General features: G+C 48.1%; 1 protein-coding gene across 2 annotated transcripts in view; it reads left to right on the top strand.

Moving 5' to 3' along the window:
- Positions 1-56: 56 nt before the first annotated feature.
- The window catches only part of MTMR6 (myotubularin related protein 6), a 37,389-nt gene continuing 15,913 nt past the window's right edge, over positions 57-21,532 (top strand). For both annotated transcript variants that reach the window (XM_045294011.1, XM_045294012.1), the window contains exons 1-5: positions 57-156; positions 14,022-14,138; positions 18,366-18,528; positions 20,341-20,498; positions 20,674-20,802. In XM_045294011.1, coding sequence (XP_045149946.1) covers positions 133-156; positions 14,022-14,138; positions 18,366-18,528; positions 20,341-20,498; positions 20,674-20,802 — 591 coding nt within the window. In that variant the 5' untranslated portion in view covers positions 57-132. The remainder of the gene's footprint in view (positions 157-14,021; positions 14,139-18,365; positions 18,529-20,340; positions 20,499-20,673; positions 20,803-21,532) is intronic.

The following is a 21,532-nucleotide window of genomic DNA, read 5'->3' as shown; positions in this document are numbered from 1 at the left end:
GCGCAGTGGGCGCGGGGCGGGCTGACGGGTGGAGGCGCTGGCCGGCCGAGGGAGGCTGCGGTCCGTCGCCGCTGCTGTTTCTCTGCTCCCGGGGCGCCCGTGAGGCGGGCTGCGGGCCGACGTCCCGTCGGGATGGAGCACATCCGCACCACCAAGGTCGTGCGGCGCGGGGGAGCTGGCGGGGGCGGGACGGGTGTAGGCTCGGTCGCCGGGCGGGGCCGGGCCGGCGGGGACCGGGAGGGAGGCCGGCGAGCCTGGGTGTGCCCGGCGCGGGTGGCGCGGGGAGCCCCGGAGGGAGTCGGGCCTGGCTGCGGTGCGGAGGGCCTGGGCTCGCGGGTTCGGGGCCGAGGCCAGCAAACCTGCGCTGCTCGGCCCCGGCCTCCTCAGACGCCTGGGAGCATCTCGGACTTGGTGCTTCGTGGTCCCGGGTCGCGGAATCGTGGTGCCGGTTTAGCACCAACTTCGGCCCTCCAACGGGGGGGTCACTCTCCTAACTCGGGTCACTTGGGCTTGTTTCTTCCATCGCTGCCCGACTCATTAAAGGGCAGCGCTTAAAACGCACGGCTGTTAAGCGAAAGGTGGGCGGCTGGAGCCCAGCAGCGGTTCCGTGGGGTAAAGACGTGGCAGTCTGCTCTAGGGCCCTGGTGGCGCTGCCTGGTAAGCGTGGACCTGCTCACTGCAAGGTTCAAACCCACTAGCCGCTCCGAGGGAGAAAGAGGAGGCGGGCTGCCCCGGTAAAGATTTTACAGCCTCGGAAGCCCGATATAAGGTCGCTGTGAGTTGGAGGAGACAGGATGACATTGCATTACGTCTCTGATTTTTTTCTCTTTCCTTCCTTTCTAATGAAGCCTTGCTAAAGTGGGGGAGAAAGACGAGGCTTTTTACTCCCGTAATGAGTTAGCAAAACCCACAGGGGAAGTTCTACCTTGTCCCATGGAGTCGCTAAGAGTTGGAGCCCACTCACAAGCAGTGCGTTTGGTTTTAAGTTGATTAAATTTGTGGTCTCTTTTCCTTCAGGCTACTGGTCTACTTATTGAAAGATTGACAGTTCACATCTACTTGCCGCCCCAAGGGAAAAAGATGAGGCTGTCAGTCTTGGGAAGCCTATAGAGGGTTGCTATGAGTTGGAATTGATCTCAGGCAGTCGGTCGGTTGGGTAGACAGCTTCTGTAAAGATTTACAGTTTTGGGGACCCAGTGCAGCTGTCTGGGTACTCTGCCCTTACAGGGTCGATATGAGTTGGAATCCTTACTGGCAATGCGTTTTGATTCGTCTTTTGTTATTCTCTAAATGCCAGTAAACCAAACAGTGCGCTGGAGTCAATTCTGACCCATGTTGACCCAGTAGGGCAGAGTTGAACTGCGTTTTAGGGTTTCCAAGACGGTAAATCTTGACAGGAGCAGCCAACCTCATTTTTCAGCTGAGGAGCTGCTGGTGGGATTTGAGACACCAACCCTGCAGTCAGCATTCCAGTGCTTAACCATGGTGCCTCCAAGGTGCCTTTAAGTCAGCGGTTCTTAATCTGTGGGTTGTGATCACTTTGGGGGTCGAATGACCCTTTCACAGGGGTCACCTGATTCATAACAGTAGCAAAATGACTGTTATGAAGTAGCAACGAAAATAATTTTGTGGCTGAGGGGTCACCACAACATGAGGAACTGTATTAAATGGTCACAGCATTAGGAAGGTTGAGAACCACTGCTTTAAATTTAAGTAGCTTCATGAGTTTTGGAAAAAGCAAAACTAACACTTTTTGTCTTAAATGGAACTTTTGGCACTGATGTTGAGTGGGGTTTACTAAATCCCAGGCGTAATTTTCCTGGGAAAACATTTGCGAATAACATAGATTCCCTAGAATAGTGCTGCAAGTGTTAAGAATGGAAGAAAGTGACATAAAAATATTACCACACTGCTTTATTTTCAGCATTTAAGTTACACTTCAGCTTGGCCCAAGCCAAACCAAGTGCCAGATATATTCTGACTCATAGCGACCCTATAGGGCAGAGTAAAACTGCCCATGTGGGTACCCTAGGGGGCGGCAAAAGCCTCATCTTTCTCTAGCAGAGCTGTTGGTGGATTCGAACTGCTGACCTTGTGGTTAGCAACTCAAAACTCACTGCACCAATGGGGCTCCTTCTTTCGCCCTTAAAGCAGCTGGCGGGTTCTGACTGACGACCTTTCCGTTAGCAGTCGGTTGTTTAACCCTCTGTGCCTTGGGGTGCCCCTTAAATACCAACTTTTGGAAAGGAGGAAAGAACATATATTGGGACCAGAAGAATGAAATCACATCATTTTACAATTACTCTGAGCCTAAGGAAATCAGGAAGAGGGCCCACCTGTCGAGGCTGCTTCCCCCACATGCCTCCCTGATTTACAGAATCCCTCAGTTAAGGCTCAGTTTCCAGTTATTTTTTGCAAACAAAAGCTACCTTTGTGTGTTTGCGGAGAGCTTGAGAGCTACACCTGTAAGACTTTCACAGATCTTTCACAGCCCACCTGTTGATGATCATTACATCATTACTAGGTATTTATCACTGTACCTGGAGTCTTGGTGGTGTGGAGTAGTGGTTGGGCTGCTAACTGTACGGTCAACAGTTTGAAACCACCAGCCACTCCCAGGGAGGAAAATGAGGCTTTCTACTCCTGTAAAGTAATAGTCCTCACAGGGTCGGTTCTACTCTGTCACATAGGGTTACTGTGAGTTGGCATCGGCTTGATGGCAGTGAGTTTGGTTTTTGGTTTTATGGCTTACTTGGAGCCTTGATGGCAAACTGTGCATTGGGCTGCTAATGGAGAGGTCAGCAGTTCTAAACCACCAGTTGATCCTCAGGCGAAAGATGGGGCTTTCTACTCCTATAAAGAGTTACTGTCTCGGAAATCCACAGGGGCAGTTCTACCCTCCCTATAGGACTGATGCAGTCAGCATCGGCTTGATGGCAGTGAGTTTGGTTGTATGCCACTGTCCCCAGGTTGCTGTGCGTGGGAATTGACTTGATGGGAATGGTTTTGTTGCTTTGTGTTTGGTTATGACGGGCCGGGCCCGGTACGTGACACTGTGATACAACACTGAGCAAGAGCGAGCTCATCAGATGTCTGATCATTGCTGTACAGATGGCAACATTTGTCTTAAATTCTTAAGAAACATTTAGGAAAATAGTGCATTCTTTTATTTTTTAAAGATCATTTTATTGGGGGCTCTTACAAGCTCTTATAACAATCCATATATCAATTGTATCAAGCATGTCTGTACATAGGTTGCTATCGTTATTTTTTAAGCATTTACTTTCTATTTGAGCTCTTGTTATCAGTTCCTCTTTTTTCCCCTCCCTCCTCTCCTCCCACAGAACTCACTCTTTAAAGGTCAATTTGGACATAGCCAACTTTAATTTCTGTGATGGATGTAGCCTTCACCTGGATGTAATCGCACAATTGAATGCACAAACATTGTCAATATTGCAAATGCAGATGGGAGTGGCCTTGGCTTATTAGCTGTTTTAAACTAATGTAGCCAATATGATCTGGAGTTAACATAGGTGTATTTATAACGCAGTACTGATTACTTATTGAGAAACTAGGAGAAAGACAGGGCTTTCTACTCCCGAAAAAAGTTAAGTCTCAGAGTTTACCTTGTCCTGTAGGGTTGCTATGAGTCAGTATTGTTTGGATGGCAGGGACATATTGAGCAAGTGCATGTCAGTATAGTCAGTGATCTGCCTATTTCACAGTATTTACAATCTTATAAATCTGTCCATTTGTATAGTATTCGTCTTCTAAAATGCCCTGCCCATTTGGTATCAGCAAAAACAAACAAACAAACAAAAACCCAACTCACTGCCATCGAGTGATAATAAATCATAATAGGTATAAGAACCTTTACTTCCCCAAACCTCTTCTTGACATATGGCAGTTATACTTAAGTAAAAGTGTTGGGTTTTGTAATGGTCGGGCCATTGTTTAATTAGGCTCTTGTTAAACTCAGTGTATTAGTTGAGTGTTAATTAAATGGCTTTGTGGTTCTAGGGTTTGGGAAGTTATGTTATCTTGCTCTGGGCCATCAACTGGTAGAGGAGGAGCTTCAGGGTAAATGAAAGCATTCCCAGGACACCTTTCTAAACTGTGTGGCTACTGCCCATTACATGAGTTCTGATTCTGCCTTAACGAGCCCAACAGGAAACAGTGAGAAACATGCAGAGACAGTTCTCTGCAACTTGCTCTTGAATGTAGAGAAGCTAAAGCAAATAGAAGAAACGTCGGAGGCACAGCTGGAGAAGGCCCAGTATTGTACTGAAATGTGCAAAGATGTGGAGTTAGAAAACCACAAGAGAACATGGTCAGCATTTCTCAAGCTGAAAGAATGGAAGAAAAAAAAATTCAAGCCACAAGTTGCAATATTGAAGGATTTTATGGGCAAAATAGTTAAGACAGCAAGCATCTAAAGCCGCTGGAAAGCATGTACAGAGTCCCTGAGCTAAAAAGAATCAACTGACATTGATGCTGGACTCAGCAGAGGGCCTGGAGCAAGCTGGCGTTTGATGGATCTCGGCTGAAAGCCCAGGATACGGGTAAGAACGATGGTTACCTGTGTCTCATTGACACAAAAGCATTTGCCTGTGTGGATCATAACACATTAGTGACATCATCGAGTGGAATGGGAATTCCCAAACAGTTTGTGCTCAGGCTAAGCCTATACACAGACCAAGAGGGAGTCCCATTCATGCAGCACCAGGGTATCAGGAAAGGCGTGAGTCAGGGCAGTACAAGGGGAAGTAAAAAATATTGCTACAAAGTCAGAGAAACCTATTTCAGTAGATTCCAACGACTCAAACATTAATATCGAAAGGTGATGCTGCTGCTTCTCGCCCAGGTCTGCGCACATCTGCAGGTGGTATTCCCATCTGCCTAGTCCTTCCCTGGAAGAATTCGGCACTCTGCAATTGGCACCACGTGAAAACAGAAGTTCTGCATCTTGGAAGGACTCGGATTGTGTTTCTTTGAAATGCTCAGGGGCTAGGTCAGAGTTGTGGGCGGATGGAGTAAGGTCCTAACAAAACTCTTGCTACCCTTGAAGAATGAGCAGGTGTGTTTTTCTCACTCGTGCAGTTGTCCATTTTCTTAAAGCATCTTAATATGCCCTATGATTGTCTTCTATCCTTTGAGAAAATCTATCAGGCATCATAAAAAAATTTCACTGCCAGCTAGTCTATGCCAACTTATCGCAACCCTATAGGACTGCGTGGAACTGCACTGGAGGTTCTGAGACTGTCACTCTTTCCCAGAGTAGAAAGCCCAGGCCCTCTGAACTGCTATCTCTGTCTCACTGAACTGGCCTGCTAGATCCCCTCGAAAGTCATCGTTTGGATTGGACTGTGCTGCGAAGGCACCCCAACAACACTGGGGTAGGTGCATGCTGTCTGCAGCCATCCACTGATCACAGAGATATGTTTACACATGTTCTATTTGGGATAAAGCCCAGGCATGTGTGAACTGGAACCCTAATAGCAATACTTACCCTCTTATCCAGTCACCATACTGAGCACATAGGCTGAGAAGCTGGACTACCTTTATTTTTGGGCATTTAACATACACATGTGTACGACACATACAATGCACATGCGTGTTTAGGAAACTAACACTCAAAGGGCTTGTGCAGCTTGCAAAAAACCCTTTATAATGTGCACATTGGCTGCGTAAAAATACGGTCTGTGAAGAAGAATGTAGCATCAAATTAGAGGAAAACGTTTAACAACCTGTGATTGCAGTGGACACTGCTTGCTTGCTGAAAGTGAAGAGTACTTGAAGTACTTAATGATGAAAATCAGACTCCAGCCTTCAGGATGGACTACAGTTCAATCAAAAGAAAACAGTTGTTCACAACTGGACCAATAGACAATGTGGCAGTTATATAATCTGTCAACTTGAAGAAGGGTGGAGTCTAGCCTGTCAATCAGGTCGCAACTTGATGACCTCACTGGGAGGCACGATGGAGATAAATACCTCACTGGAGGCCAGCTATACTCTCAGCTTCACATTCCTGTTGACAAGCCATATGGAGCTGTGCTGATGGATCCAGAGCCCTGGAGCTGGAGGAGGCATGTGGAGACCCACACCAACACTGAGATGCTTCCACTGCCACTGTATCCACAAGATTTTCCATCCATTGGCAGTGATCTTTCTGCATTTAGTGTCATTGCATGTGTTGCGTGAATCTGAAGAGGAATTTATAGACTGGTATCTTACATATGGGCTAATATCAGAATTATGGACTTGATCTGAACTGGGATGTTTTCTCAATGTACAATTACTCTTGGATATGAAACTCTTACACACATATGAATGCCTCTGTATTTGTTTTTCTAGTCAACCCAGACTGACATAGACAGCATCATGATAAGTGGCATCGTATCGAAGCTGCCTGATTTCATTTTACTTGGGTCTTACAGTCACCACCCGTAGACACAGATATCAAGAAACCAAATGGCATTGCATTGGCCAAATTGCAAAACCAACAAATGATGCACCCCCTCTAAAAAATGTATTTTTCCTCCCCCAAAACTAAGTGCGCTGTCATTGCATCTATTCTGACTCAGAGCCCCCCTGCAGACAGCCCTGTTGGTTTTCCAAGGCTAAATCACTACAGATGCAGAAAGCCTCCTCTTTCCTCGTGGTGTGAGTGACTGATGGGTTCAAACGGCTGCCCCTAACTGGTAACACACTCTACCAGCAAGGCTCCATTGTGCTGCAGATAATGTCTTTAAAGTGTTAAAAAAGCAAAGAGCTCACTCTGAAGAGTAAATGCACGATGTGAGCCATGGCATTTTCAGTGGCCACACATGCATCTGAAAGCTAGATGCTCAATTGATGCTTTTGCATTACAGTGTTGGCTAAGTGTGTTAGGCAGTGTTCTCTAGAGAAATGAAACCAGGACTCTTATGATTTTACACACACACACACACACACACACACACACACGCTGAGATAGGATATAACAGCTAATTAGTCCACACACCAGTACAGAGGGTTCAGTTCAACTCCCTTCCGTGGGACTGTTAATATACTGGACATCCTTCAACTCACGTGGGCTGCTGGGTCCCAAGCAGCAGGGTGGGTCACCAACAGTCAGTAGCTTGGGAGCTTAGTGAGGCAGGCCTGGATGGGATATCGATCGCAAGCAATGCAAGGTGACAGGATCCACCAGCCTCTAGCTCAAGGAATATACGCACCAGCCTCGTGGTAAAGCAGGTCTTGAAGGAGCCTCAAGTTCTAACGACACGATCCACTGATTGGCCTGGCCCACAGGTGGTGTAGCTCACAGGTTGAGGCAGAGCACTAACTACAGCAGCAGCACACATGCTCCAGCATGCTCATCACCAGAGAGCAAGAGGGGGAGGGGGAGAGGTGGGCCTTGCAGAGCCATTTATCTTTTTGCCCTCCAATCAAACTGTGACCTGATTAATCCCACATGTTGGCAAATGAACCTACCTATCACCCTAAGAATATTGACTGTATCATGGACCACCAGAACAAATAAATCTATCTTGGACAAAGGATAGCCTGAAATGCTCCTTGGAAGTGCGGATGATGAGACTTCCCCTCCCTAACTTTGGGCATGTTATCAGGAGGGACAGGCACGGGAGGCCATCATGCTCCTTGGAGTCTCTGAAAAGTGGAAGACCCTTAAACCCCACTTTCCCTAGTCAAGCCCTCTTTTTGCCTGTCAGCTGGATTGGCACAGTGGCTTCAACGATGAGCTCAAACATAACAATTGTGAAGATGGCGCAGGGCTGGGTAGTGTTTTGTGCGGTTGCGTATTGCGTTCCTATGAGTTAGAATCCACATGAGGACAATGGACAAACCCTCTTTATGCGTTCTTTCTCCTTTCCCTGCCAGCCTTTAGGACTTTGGATGACATCATGCACTGGTGTCAAGCGATAAGTGTGCTGTGTGTGAATGGAAATTTACAACACGGACTGGGCGAGTGTTTTCCTAAGCCATAGATGAAAGACTGCTTCCTAGCGTCTGTTAGAGAATAGACTCTCTGACCCTCAAGAACTCACTGCCATTGAGTCAGCACTGACTCATAGCAGCTTTATCGCACAGGGTTAGAACTGCCCTGTGAGTCCCCGAGACTGTAACTGTTTACAGGAGTAGAAAGCCCTGTCTTTCTCCTGCAGAACTGCTGGTGGGTTTGATCTGCTGAGCTTATGGATTGAAAGTCATCTGTTAGGAAGAAGGAAGGAGACATAAAACTAAGACTGAATGAACCAAGAATATGGAGAAACGGACATCATCTTAATTGTGAAATGAGAGCCCCCAGATTTTGAGTAGCATCTGAACACTTCCCCAAGTCAAGTCCTGTCTTTGCCTGTCATTCTTGTTATTTCCCTTTGGTGGATGAGCAGAGCTAAAGTTTTCCACGACATGAATGGCAGCATGGTGTATTTATTCTCGTTGATAGTTTAGTTCCAGGCACGATGTCGGTGTCACTGTGTGGGGAACCCTGGCCCTGAGAGTCCCATGTGGGGCTCTGTGCGGTAGGGAGTGAGCACCACAAGCCAGAGCGGCTGTGACTGTTTTCTGCTTCAGCTGCTGTGGCCTCAGGACCACGTGGTTGTGGAGTACACAGACCACGGGGCTTTGATTAAGCTTGGCCATTGGCCCCTTTCTCTCCCTGAAAGTAGATCACTCACTCGCTCTGTGAAGGGCTGATTGGCCTCATAGTCACCCTGTAGGGTAGAGTAGAACTGCCCTTGTGGGTTTCCAAGGCTGTATATGTTGATGGGAGCAGACAGCCTCATCTTCCTCCCACCGGGATGGTTTCAAACTGTGGACCCTGCTGTTATAGCCGCTCAACACAACCCACTGTGCTCCCAGGGCTCCACTGAAGGTAGGTCACCAAACCAAACCCATGGCCATCGAGTGGATGCTGGCTCAGAGCAACCCTTTAGAACAGGGTAGAGCTGCCTCCATGAATTTCCAAGACCTTAACGCTTTATGGGAGTAGAAAACCTCATCTTTGCCCCAGCTGGTCGTTTTGAACTGCTGGCTTCTGTCGTCCCACCTATAACGTGGTAGCGGCCCAACGCTTAACTACTACGCTCACCAGGGCTCCTTTAAAGGTAGGTTGGATTTTCTTTTTGTTCGTTTGAGATGAACTTGTAAGTTACTAAAGACTCTGAAGTCCATTTTAATTTTGTTTTGTTTTTTTGCCATTTTTTCCCTTTCTCCAAGCCACTTAATCCACTGTTTAGGTTTGAGGGAGAAGGTATCTGAAGGGCTTTAAAAATATATGCATTTTTTGGTTTTTAAAGAAGCGTTTTCTATATATGTATATATGTATTATACAGTCCATGTCATGAGATGAAATCAACAACAGTACCCTGTGGAACCTCCTTTTTTCTTACAGTAGAAGTATGGATTTTCTGAATGTGCTTTTGTATGTGGGTAATTCCCTATCTTTCCCATCCCAGCTTTCCACTCGGATGAAATTTACTGTATAGATTCGCGTATAAGCTGACCCGAATATCAGCCGAGGCACCTAATTGTACACGAGTATATATGGTAACTCTCCAAGTAGACCATTAAGGTTCCTTTTAGTTTGGGCCGTGGTTGGCATCGATGCCACTAGAAGGCCATTAAGATAGAATGTGCTGGCCTTTCCTGCCCCTTCCAGTAACGACCACACCCTCTAAAGTGCTGCTTTGTTTATTCTGTCTCCTCCCAGAACCCCGTCCTCTCCCTGTTCCCTCTGCCGGTTGTTGACACTGTATTAACAGCCTCTATACGCCGGTGCAGTTGAGCGCTCTCCATGAAGGACTTTCAGTTCTGTTCCGGAAAGGAGAAATTGAAAGGAGCAGTAGGTTCTTAGAAATCGGCTGCAGCCTGTGGCCTGAAAGAAAGTGTTGTCTTCACGAAAGGAAAAGGGGTGTGCTTTCCGCAGGCCTCTTCAGGATTTGTAGCAAAGGACACGCGCTGTGTTTTCTCAAATTCATTTCTTTTCTTGCAAATTGTAAGCATGACTTATTTTAGGATAAATTCAGATGAATTTTATGAGAGATGAAGCCCTGATGGGGTACTGGTTATGCATTGAGCTGCAAACCACAAGCAAGACCAGCGGTTCAAAACTACCAGCTGCTCCAAGGGAGAAAGAGGAGACGTTCTACTCGAGACTGAAGAGTTAGAGTCTCAGAAACCCACAGGTGAAGTTGGACTCTGTCCTATAGAGTCTTTGTGAATCAGAATCGACTGGGTGGCAGTGAGCTCAGTTTTGGTGTGATCACATCCATATAGAACCCTGGTGGTGAGCATTGGACGTAATAACAAGATCATCGATTCAAACCCACCTGCTGCTCCGAGGAAGAAAGAGGAGGCTGCCTGTTCCGTGAAGATCGACAGCCTCGGAAGAAAACCCTACGTAGGGCTGTGATGAGTCCGAATCCACTTGATGGCGTTGGGTGGGTGTTCACGTCCATGTAAACACTGCCGTGTTGAAATGGTTGGTTGTGTCACGGTTTTCTTTGGGATTGGCGCTTCAGTTCTGAGCACTCCTGTTGCAGAAGCTGTGAATAACAGGGAGAGCCCCAAATTAGAGTCCCCACTTGGCCAAAGCCTTCACTGTATTCCTTTTGACCATTCACCGGGCATCTTGCGTTAGAAAGTGGATTGTCTCCATCCTCTTGACCAGCCCAGGGAGGAGTGAGCTCCCTCCATGCCTTGCCTGGGTGTATCCTTGATGGAGACTGACCGCCATGCTGGGGCCTCACAGTCCTGACTCATGCCCTGGCTGCCTTGGTGGGAAGGAAGGTCCTGTACCAGCCTTTTGAGCTCTTCTCTCAGGTAGCATGTATGTTCTCCAATCGTGGTCTCCTTCCCTCTTCTGTCGTCCCACCTATACCTGTGATGTATCGCTGTGCCACCAACCATGGCATCAATTTTGTGACAGTTTCCTTTGCCTTCTCATGTCTTTTTAAAGCCCATGAGTCTCAGCAAACCCTCAGACACCAATATAACCTTGCACTAATGGTCTCTTTCATCCAGATGAGGTGTCTTTGTCTTGTCTTAGCCCTGTTTTTTAAGGTAACCTAAGGGAAACCTATCAAATGTTCTCCATAAATTATATTTGAAATTTGGGGTCTCCCGTACTTTATAGCACTACTATTCTTGATGTCTTTGTAATTTCGCAGTTACTAAGGGAGCCTTTCATGTTTTCAAAACAGCTATTTCTCTTTTCATTTGGACACTTTCCTGACTGTGTAGCCTACCTTAGTGCATACTAACCAGTCTGGCAGACTTAGCATCGATGAAACTTCTCATGGTCAGTTTCGTGACCTTGAGCTGGGCTTCCTCCTCCCCGTCTGAGTCGGGGAGGATCTCTGGCCCAGTGGGGGCCTGTCAGATCACCCCTAGACTGCGCCTTAGCTTCCCGACTGGTTACAATGCCATCGGTGCCTTCCCAGCTCAGCATCTCCTGTGCTTTGCCGCTGGCATGATCTTAAGAACCATTGTCTGAGTGCTTGGACAACATGGCCCTGCCCTGTTCAGGGACCAAAGCTTGCGGGGCTGTTGGGTGGGAGCATGAAGCCTAGAGGTGCTTAGGGTACTGGGGTACACCCTGAACCCTCTGCTCATTGACTCTGGGGGAGCTTTCATTTTTTAAGCCAAAAGTTCGCTGCCATCAAGTCTGTTGTGAGTCATAGTGACCCTACAGGACAGGGTAGAACTGGTCCTGTGGGTCCCAAGACTAAATCATCATGGGGGCAGACAGCCTCATCTTTCACTCTTGGATCAGTTGGTGGTTTCAAACTGTTGATCTTGTGGTTAGCAGCCCAATGTGTAACCACTACGGCACTACTTTGAACATCAAAAGTGGGAAGTAAGAAGCACAAGGAGTACTGCTTTCCCTTCAAAGCAAAAGCCCATGGGCCACAGCCATCCATGTGGTCGGGTGTCTTTGGGTGCGGTAGGACGTTCTCATGTGTGTATAGAGCTCATCAGAATTAAAGTGCTAATGAAGGAAGTGCCTCTGTTTTTGAATGTGGACGCTAGGAAGACTTGGCAATAGGCTTATGCTAAGCTGTGGGGAAGAGAATCTGGAACCCAGTTTCCCCATCTTTTGAGGATCCCAGACAGACAGAAGGGTGCAGTCCCTCTGCCTCTGCAGAGGGAGTGGTTTGCCCTGATTGAGTGTCGGGCCTGAGATGGAGGACTGAGAGCGCAGACACGGCCCGTGTACACTGTGCCCTTGCTGTGCCCTTGCTTGTCATTTCTCCCCAAGTTAGAGTGACTGTCCACCGTTTGCCCGCTGTGTTGAGGGAAGAGCACAAAGCATTGAGGAACAGGCCTGCCCGAGAGTCTTTAGGGATGAATTGCTTGGTGACTTCAACCAAGTGACCACTGACCAGTCAGTGTGGGCACCTTCTGTTTTTCTCCTATGGGAAGCAGTTCGCCTTACTGTCAGGCACGAGACTGGCCAATAGGGATTCTGATGTAAATAAGAACAATTCTTGCTCATGGATACATTACAGTCTTTAATGGGAGAGAGAGAGAGACACAGGATCAGATGCTTTCATGATAAGGTAGGGGATTGCCTTTAAAAAACTATTTAGGAGGTAAAATGAATAGGAGTCGGCAAGTCCTGGAATTTGCTGGTCAGGATGAACCCTAGGTTCCCAGTGTGAGTGACTTCTGGGAATGAAGTAAAACAACTCAATCAGAAATGCGGAATTAGAAGCCGACTTGCGGGAGAGGGGAGAGTCATTCTGTTTTCATTAGGTTGAATATGAGTAGGGAATGACCAGTTTGGGGACGACAGCCAAGTAGAAGCAGTCTAACAAGGTAGACAGGTGTTCAGCTTGGGAATCAGGCCACACAGGCTTGTAACTGTCCGTGCTTACTAACTGTAAGCCTTGGTGACATTTACCTAACCTCCTCAGGTCTGTTTCTCCATCAAAACTCACTGCCATCAAGTGGGTTCTGACTCCTAGCAACCCTATAGGACAGGGTAGAACTGTCCCTGTGGGTTTCTGAGACCGTAACTGTTTATGGGAGTAGAAAGCCTCATCTTTTTCCCACGGAGCAGGTGGTGGTTTTTAACTGCTGACCTTGTAGTTAGCACCCAGTGCATGAACGTTGTGTCACCAGGGAGAGTTAACTGCATTGGAATGGATTGGAAGGCATTGGGTGGACAGGAGGGTAGGGACGTAGCCTCAGTGTAGACTGTGGCAGTTCAGTTATCTAAATTCTCATCTTTTCAGGAGATCCAGGTTCAATTCCTGGCCCACGCCAGATCTGTGGAGACTTGCTTGGAGCTATCATGCTGACCAGGTTTCAGTGGAGTTCCCAGGCTTAGTCTAGGAAGAAAGGGCAGATCTGTTTCTGAAAATGAACCAACAAAGCTCAGGGATCACAATGTCTAGTCTACTAGCGATCGTGGGGATCGCTCAGGACCGCTGTGTGTGGGCTCGCCATGAGCAGGGCCTCTCGGCCTCCTGTGGTGGACCGTCTGCTGACTGGTGGGAGGGGGTTCTGTTTCTGTGGGTAGCCCCCGTGGTGTGCGGAGTTACTTGTTATGCTGCCAACAAGAAGTTCCTCATCTTGGTGTGGCCACGGGGGTGCAAACGCCAGTCCTCCTGTGCCCTGCAAAGCTTGTAGGAGGGCTGGGTGGGGCCGAGCTGGTCCACGGGTGGAGGGTGGAGGCCTGTCTGACCTCCGCCTCCTGGTAATCAGCCTCCGGCTGTTGATGCTGATTATGAGGTTAGAGGTCAGATGCCTCCTCTCCACCTTTATCCTTGTGCACACAGGTGCTGTTGTGACAGGCGTCTTTGGAACGTCTCGGTGTGTGTTTCATACATTTCCCAAAGAGACCTGTGAAACTTAATACCATAGGATATTCAGTAAGCTTCTATACCTTTGAGCAGGAGAGAGAACATTGAAGAGGGTGCATGTCAGTGCTGAGACACCAGGAAACAATAAAAAAGACCACTTCCTTTGAAATGAGAAATGAATGTCTTCTTTTCCCCTCTCAGGTTGAGCAAGTGAAGGTACTTGACCGGTTCAGCACCAACAATAAGTCCTTAACAGGCACGCTGTATCTGACGGCCACGCACCTGCTGTTTATTGACTCGCATCAGAAAGAAACGTGGGTAAGGAGACCCTGGCTGTGCTGTCTGGCATTGTAATCAGACAACGGGTGGAGATTCGGAGTTCCCGGGCACTGCCAGAACACAATGGCACCAGGGGGTTGCTTTCGGGAACAGAGATGTATTTCTGTGTGCCTTGCCTGTGTGGATTCATACCTTGATGGCAGCCTGGGCTGTTTCTTGGGGACCTCACATGGCCGCAGGCTTCTATTCTTTTTGTGGGGCAGCTGGCGGCTCAAAAAGGGATTAGATTTAGAGCCCGCCTTACTCATATATCATCTAATTAGCATAATAAATGAAGCCTGTTCTCAGGCAGGATTAGCTCCACAGGTATAAGGTGTAACATTCTAACACCTATTTTAGTTAGGGGGACAGGAGATGATGAACCAATTTAAATCCCTCACAGTTGGTAAGCCGGTAAATCACTTCTGCCTTCCTTCTGAATAAAACAGTGCTTTGTAGAAGCTGTAATTCTTCCACAGAATGCAAGTGTCTGCTTATCTCCATGAAAGAATCTAATTATCTCCCTAAATTATTCTAAATTACCTCTTTGTTTCTTTTACTTAAACATTTCAAATAAGTACACAGTAACAGTTCAAATAGCATATTCACGGTGTCTTAATTCCCAGTTGCAATTGATGCGGTTCCTGTGAGGTGCTTACGGTGTTGGGCGCGTTGCAGCTCACAGGGACCCTGTGGACAGAAGAATGCAACACTGCCTGGGCCTGCGCCAGCCGCACAGCTGTGCTCAGGTCTGAGTCTGTTGTTGCAGCCACTGTGCCAGTGCATGCTATCGAGGGTCTTCCCCTTCACTGACCCTGTTTTACCAAGCCTGATGTCCTCCTCCAGGGACTGCTGTCTGGAGCACGTGTCCAAAGTGCTTGAGAGGAGGTTTCATACATGTCCACTTCTGAGAGCATATTCTGACTGTTCCTGCCCCGACCGCGTCTGTTCTGCTGCAGACTGCAGTGTATTCAGTGTTCTTCACCAACACCGTCATCCAAAGGCACTGGCTCTTTGGTCTTCCTATTCATCCTCCGTCTTTTTCACATGCACATAAGGAACTGAAAATACTAAGGACTAGGTCAGGCACACCTTAATCAAATCAGTAATACCTTTGGTTTTTAACGTTTTAAAGAGGTCTTTTGCAGTGGATTTGCCAGTGCAATATATAGTTGGGTTTCTTGACTGCTGTTTCCGTGGACATTGAAGCTTTGTGTATATCAGTATTTTCTCCATGCCCCATGATATGGCTGATTGGCCCAGCTGTGAGACTGTTGTAGTTGAGGTGTAGTCCATGTTGAAAGGCTGTAGTCTTCGATCTTCATTAAGTAAGTGCTTCAAGTCCCCTTTGCTTTGAGTAAGTACAGTTGTATTCTATACACATTGCAGGTTATTAATGAGTTTTCCTTCGATCCTGAGGCTGCATTCTTCATGTAGTCTACTGTTTCAGATCATTTGGTCCCTATACAGGTGAAAAGATACAACCCGATGCACACCTTTGCTGATTTTTAAATCAGGCAACACCACCTTGGTCTGTTCAAATGATTGTTTCTTGGTCTATACATGGATTCCCCATAAGCACACTTCTCATTCTTCACAATGTTATCCATAATTTATTATGGCCCACACTGTCATATGCCTTTGCATAGTCAATGAAGCACAAATAAATATCTTTCTGGTATTTTGTTGTCAGTCAAGCTCCATCTGATGTCAGCATTGTTATTCAGTCATTCCATATTCTCTTCTGAATCCTGATTGATTTTCTGACAGGTTCCTATCCATGTATTACTGTTTTATTGTAGCTGTTGGATTATCTTCAGCAAAATTGTATTTGTATGTGATATTAATGATGTTAGTTAATAATTTCCACATTCTGTTGGGTCACCTTTATTTATTTTTTACATTTTTATTGGCACCTAATCCACATATCATATAATTCAATAGTCCCAATGTTCAATCATATCAAGAGTTGTATAATCATCTCCACAATTGATTTTAAAACATTTTCCCCCCATGAATCGCCTTTGGTCACTTTTCTTTTAATGGACATGGATATGGCTCTCTTCAAGTTGGTGGACCAGGTAGTTGTCTTCCAAAGTTCTTGACATAGGTGAGTGAGCACCTTCAGTGTTAGGTTCATTTGTGGAAACATTATGATTGGTTTTCTATCCGTTCCCAGTCTTCTCTTTTTCATAGTGCCTTTAGTGCAGCTCTGACTTCGTTAGTACTGTTAGTTCTTGATCATAAGCTGTCTCCACAAGTGATTGGACTCTGACCAATTCTTTTTGTGGTACAGAGACTCTGTGTATTCCCTCAGCCTGCTTTTGGTGCTTCCCCTGCCATCCTGCGGAATCCTTCAATATTGCAACTCCAGGGTTAGGGTTTTTTCTTCTGTTCTTTCAGCTTGAGAAATGCTGAGCATGGTCTTTGCTTTTGGCTCCTAACTCCAGATGTTTACACATTTCATTACAATACTTCGTCTTCTTGAGTGACTTTTTCAGCTCTTGTACTTCTTCTTCCTTCCCGTTCATTTCACCAATGGAAGAAGGTGTGTCAGGGTCTCTTTTGACACCCACTTTAGTCTTGTCTTTCTTTCCTGTCTTTTTAGCGACATTTTCCTTTCTTCAGGTGTAATAGCTTTAATGATCAGCTCCCAATTTCTCTGATCTTTGGCCATTCATGTCTCCTTGTGTCAAATGTTCTTGAGATAGCTTCTAAATTCAAATTTGATGTTCTCAAGCCTCTCCTCCTGGATTTGTTTAATTTTCTCCCAGCTTCAACTTCAACTTGCTGGGAGCCATTGTTTAATGTATTTGGGGCTGACTTGATCTCTTGCCACGATGGAGTCTTCTCATTCAAGAACTTGCCGTTGCTTCACATCTTTTGTTCCTCAGGAAAGTTTTCTATAAATATTGCTAATTAATAGGAATGATACTGAAGAGAGGGCGGATTATTTATTTTTTAGTAGAAAACAATATTACTGGTTGACTGAGAGTGATAATCATATTTTAAATACATCATGTATTGAGTTTATAGTGGGACTTTTTTTGTGGTTGTTTAAGCCATCCATTCAGCAAACATGGATTGAGCTGCTGTAGTGCTCCCGGTACTGTGTTAGGTTTGAAGCTGTTTGATGATCAGCATGGCTGTAGGCTTGGCCTTTATGACATGCCCAGAATCTAGCTGGAGAACAAGATATTGACCAGCCATCAAGCTACACTTGTGTTCAGTGCCATGAAGGAGCAGCGTAGGCTGATAGGGAGGCCCTGACTCACGTGGGCAGCGAGGGAAAGAGACCAGGCTGTACTACTGAGTGAGTCTCTGAGTTTTAAGCAGAGGGCGAAAATACGCCTGGGTAAGCCTGTGAAGAGGGCAAGGGACAGTGTCCTGGTTAACGGGAACCACTGTGACCCTATGCTACAGAGCTTGACATACTTGGGAAGCTGGAAGAAGGCTCTGGTGGCTACAAGTAGCCCTGGTGGGGTAGTGGTTATGTGTTGGACTGCTGACCACAAGGTCAACGGTTCTAAACCTCCAGCCACTCCATAGAAGTAGGAGAAAGAGGAGGTTTTCTGTTCCCATAGAGTTCCTGTCTGGGAAGCCCACAGGGACAGCTCTACCTGCCCTATAGGGTCTTTATGAGTCAGAATCAATACAGTGGAAGTGGGTTTGTTTTGGTTTGGTGGCTACAACACAACCAGTCGTGGGGAGGGAGCCTGGGAACGAGGCCAGAAAAGTCAGAAATAATGTTGCTGTGTAAAGCCTGGTGGCATTGTACTTGCGCAAGATCAGCTGTGTGAAATGACCGGCCGCCGCCTGGGAGAAAGACGGAGCTGCTTCTCCTGTAGAGAGTTACCATCTCGGAAACACACGGGGGGACAGCTCTACCCCGTCCTGTAGGTTCTCGATGGGCTGGCGTGTGAGTGCAGGTGTGCAAAGGGCCTTGGCCGCATTGGAGAGAATGGATTAGAGGGGTCGAGAGTAGATCAGCAGCAAGCAATCAGGAGGGCTGCTTAGTCGTTCAGATAAGACGCAGTGGGGACAGTACAACTTGGTAGGTGACAGCAGGGATGGAGAGAAGTGGACAGGTTCCCGAGATACTCAGGAGATAGGGACCATGCTTTGGGTTGGGACGACACTTGAGACCTTTCTGATGTGTGCACGCTGGAAGGCAGGCTGCACTGTGTCCTTCAGAGTGGTGACTTGGGCCTGCTTTTCCCACTGCAGATTCTACACCACCACATCGCCTCCGTGGAGAAGCTCTCGCTGACGACCTCCGGCTGCCCACTGGTGATTCAGTGCAAGAACTTCAGGATCGTGCACTTTGTCGTGCCCCGGGAGCGGGACTGCCATGACATTTACAACTCCCTGCTGCAGCTGTCAAAGCAAGGTACTCTTCTCAGAGACCAAAGTGGATGGGCTCAGCTTGAGGTCTCATTACTAGAATTCTAGGACTCCTGGTGGTGTAGTGGGTACACATTGGGCTGCCATCCTCAAGGTCAGCAGTTTGAAACCACTAGCTGCTCCTCTGGAGAAAGACGGGGCTGTCTACTCCTCTACAGAGTTACAGTCTTGGGTACCCACAGGGGAAGTTCTGCCCTGCCCTGTAGGGTCACTGTGAGTCGGCATTAACTGGAAGGCAGTGGGCTTGGTTTTGGTTTTGGTTAGGTTTTGGGGATTCTAGCCTTTAGATTACTCTCTGAGTCAGTTGCCTGTGCATTCTATACCTGAGAATATGACCTTGAACTAATGAGAAAGGGTTGATCTGAATTGGCTGGCTTTGGGGACAGTGTCCAAAGAAGGGGCAGTGAGAGACAGGAGGAGGTGGAGCATTTCCAGCACAGACCTCAGAAAAAGCAAACCCTTCCCGTGGCCGTCAAGTTTGTTCCCACGGGGGAACTGCTGCTCCAACTTGGGTTTCCAAGGCTGTAAATCTCAACAGGAGCAGATGCCTCATCTTTCTCCCGGAGAGCAACAGGTGGGTTCAAACTGCTGACCTTGTGGTTTGCATCCCAACATTTAACCTGCTTCACCACCAGGGCACCACAGACCTGAATTCAGAGCCCATGTGTTTACATTGCTGTGGTTTGCTTTGTCGGGTGGGCATGCCACAGCGCCAGGGTATCACTTGGACGTGGCATGAGTAAAGGAAGCATTCGGGAGGGTGGGGTGGGGGCTGATACACATGGGATCCTGTGGAACATGAGCAGAGGGACAGAAGTGAAACCCGTTTTTTCCAGTGGTGCTGACAGCATGCCCAGCTGAAAACGGGAAGGTTGGGAGATTGAGCCCCCCCAACCCCCTGCCAAGAGTGCCTCAGACAAAGGACTGGCTGTCTACAGGAGTAAAATTTACCCTGCATGCCCTATGGGGCACCCCTCTCATGGGACACAGGCAGGTCACCATGAATCAGGGTTGAGCAGGTGACAGCTGACCTAAGGGTTCCGAGCAGAGAGCTGACCGGCCTGAACGAGGACTCTGTCACTGCTCCGGCCCTGGAGACCCGGGGCCCTCCCGGGACCCCCCTCCCTTTCCTTCCGCATGCCAGGAATGACATCGCTCTCCTAGCAGACAGAGCAAACCGGCTGCTGGGTGTTACCTGAACTCCTTGTTTTGTGCAGCCAGCCTGCCAACCCGGCTCAGGAGCTGGTCCAGCCCCCTCCTCACACCTGGAGCATTCATCCCATTGGCTCCTGCAGTCAAGACCCATGCTCCTGGGAGGATGGCTCCATGACTTGATGGACCATGGATCCCCACGAAGAGCTCCTGGCTCTGTACACTCACTGCCGGTTTGGGTCAGCGCAGTCCCTTAGGACAGGGCATGGCATGGTCCATCTCTATGGACTGACCGGAAAGACGCAGCCCTCTCCCGCCCAACATCTCCTTTGGCAACAGTGGTGTGTGGGCAGTGCAGTGTCTACGTTTATACACGTTCTATTTTTAAGAGAAGGAACTCTTCCAGTAGAGAATCTCACACAGAAAGGTCCGACTTAGAAGTTTCATTTTTGTTATTGACAGAGCTGGGCAAGACTTCCCTTTCAGTGTGCATTGGCAAACTGGGCAGCGATTTGGCTCTGGAGGGTGAGGGCTGAGCTGTCTCTCGGAGGAGGGTAAAGCAGAATTGGAGTTCAGTCTGAGATCAGGCTTTCTCCGGCGTTGGCCTCGGTTGCCTTTCACTGTCTGTGCCTTTTGTGTCCCGCAGCAAAATATGAAGATCTCTACGCCTTCTCTTACAACCCCAAGCAAAATGAGGCCGAACGGCTGCGCGGGTGGCAGCTGCTGGACCTGGCCGAGGAGTACAAGAGAATGGGGGTGCCAAACGCCCACTGGCAGCTGTCTGATGCAAACCGAGACTACAAGGTAACAGGGTGACGCTGTGTGTGCTGGGTAGCCGGGCAGTGAGCCGGGCTGTGCGTCTGCGCATTATGCTTCCCACCGTGTTTGTACCACCAACATGGAAAGCTTTTGCCGGGGGTGGGGGTCTTCCACCCGGTGGTTGTGAGCAGGAAGCAGAGCGCCTGTGTTGTGTGTGCAGGTGTGTGAGACGTACCCCCGGGATCTGTACGTGCCGCGCATAGCCAGCAAGCCCACCATTGTCGGGAGCTCCAAATTCCGCAGCAAGGGCCGCTTCCCAGTGCTGTCCTACTACCACCAGGAGAAGGAGGTAGGGCACTTGTCTCGGGCTTGCATGGGGTATGATACCGTGGCCCCATCAGAAGGGCCGGCTTTTCTCTCAGTTACGACTTGAAGGTTCCAAACAGATCTACTCTGAGAGAGAAATGTGCATATTTTCTGACCACGTTCCCGCCTCCCTTCCTTCTTTCTAAAGTACTGCCTTGGAAATAGTGGGACTAGTGAGCAGGGAGGTCCTGGTTCCCCTCGCCTAAAGGAGCCCTGGTGGAGTTGTGGTTATGTGCTACGCTGTGACCCACAAGGTCAGCAGTTCAGAACCACCAGCCGCTCTGTGGAAGAAAGATGGCCTTTCTCTGCCTGTAGAGAGTCACAGTGTGGGAAACCCGCAGGGGCAGTTGGGCCCCATCCTGTCGGGTCTCTGAGCCAGCGTCCACCAGGTGGCAGTGGGTCTGGGATCTTGTTCGATTTCTCTGTGTAGCTTTCACTGGGAATGGAGTAAGAGAGTAAATCTTTCCCGAGTCTCAGCTCAGACGCTGAGCAGACGATGCCACTTCTAATTCTCAGTACTCTGGAACCAGTTTCTGACTTTTCTTCCTCTCTGGAAGCTGCACAGTCTCCCTGTCCCCCGGGTTGTGAACAGTCTCTGTGCTGAGGCTCTGCTTGGGGAAGTTGTTTCTCTACTTCTCTGCTCCTTCTGCTTTTATTCGTCTTTGCCATTTGGTTTGAGATGAACTTGTTTGTTACTAAAGACTCTAAGTCCA

The sequence above is a fragment of the Echinops telfairi genome, unplaced genomic scaffold, assembly GCF_000313985.2.
Source record: "Echinops telfairi isolate 266 unplaced genomic scaffold, ASM31398v2 ScPeMD7_2565;HRSCAF=3150, whole genome shotgun sequence".
NCBI lineage: Eukaryota > Metazoa > Chordata > Mammalia > Afrosoricida > Tenrecidae > Echinops > Echinops telfairi.
Note: the sequence above shows the minus strand (reverse complement) of the source record. Positions and strands in the feature narration are given on the sequence as shown.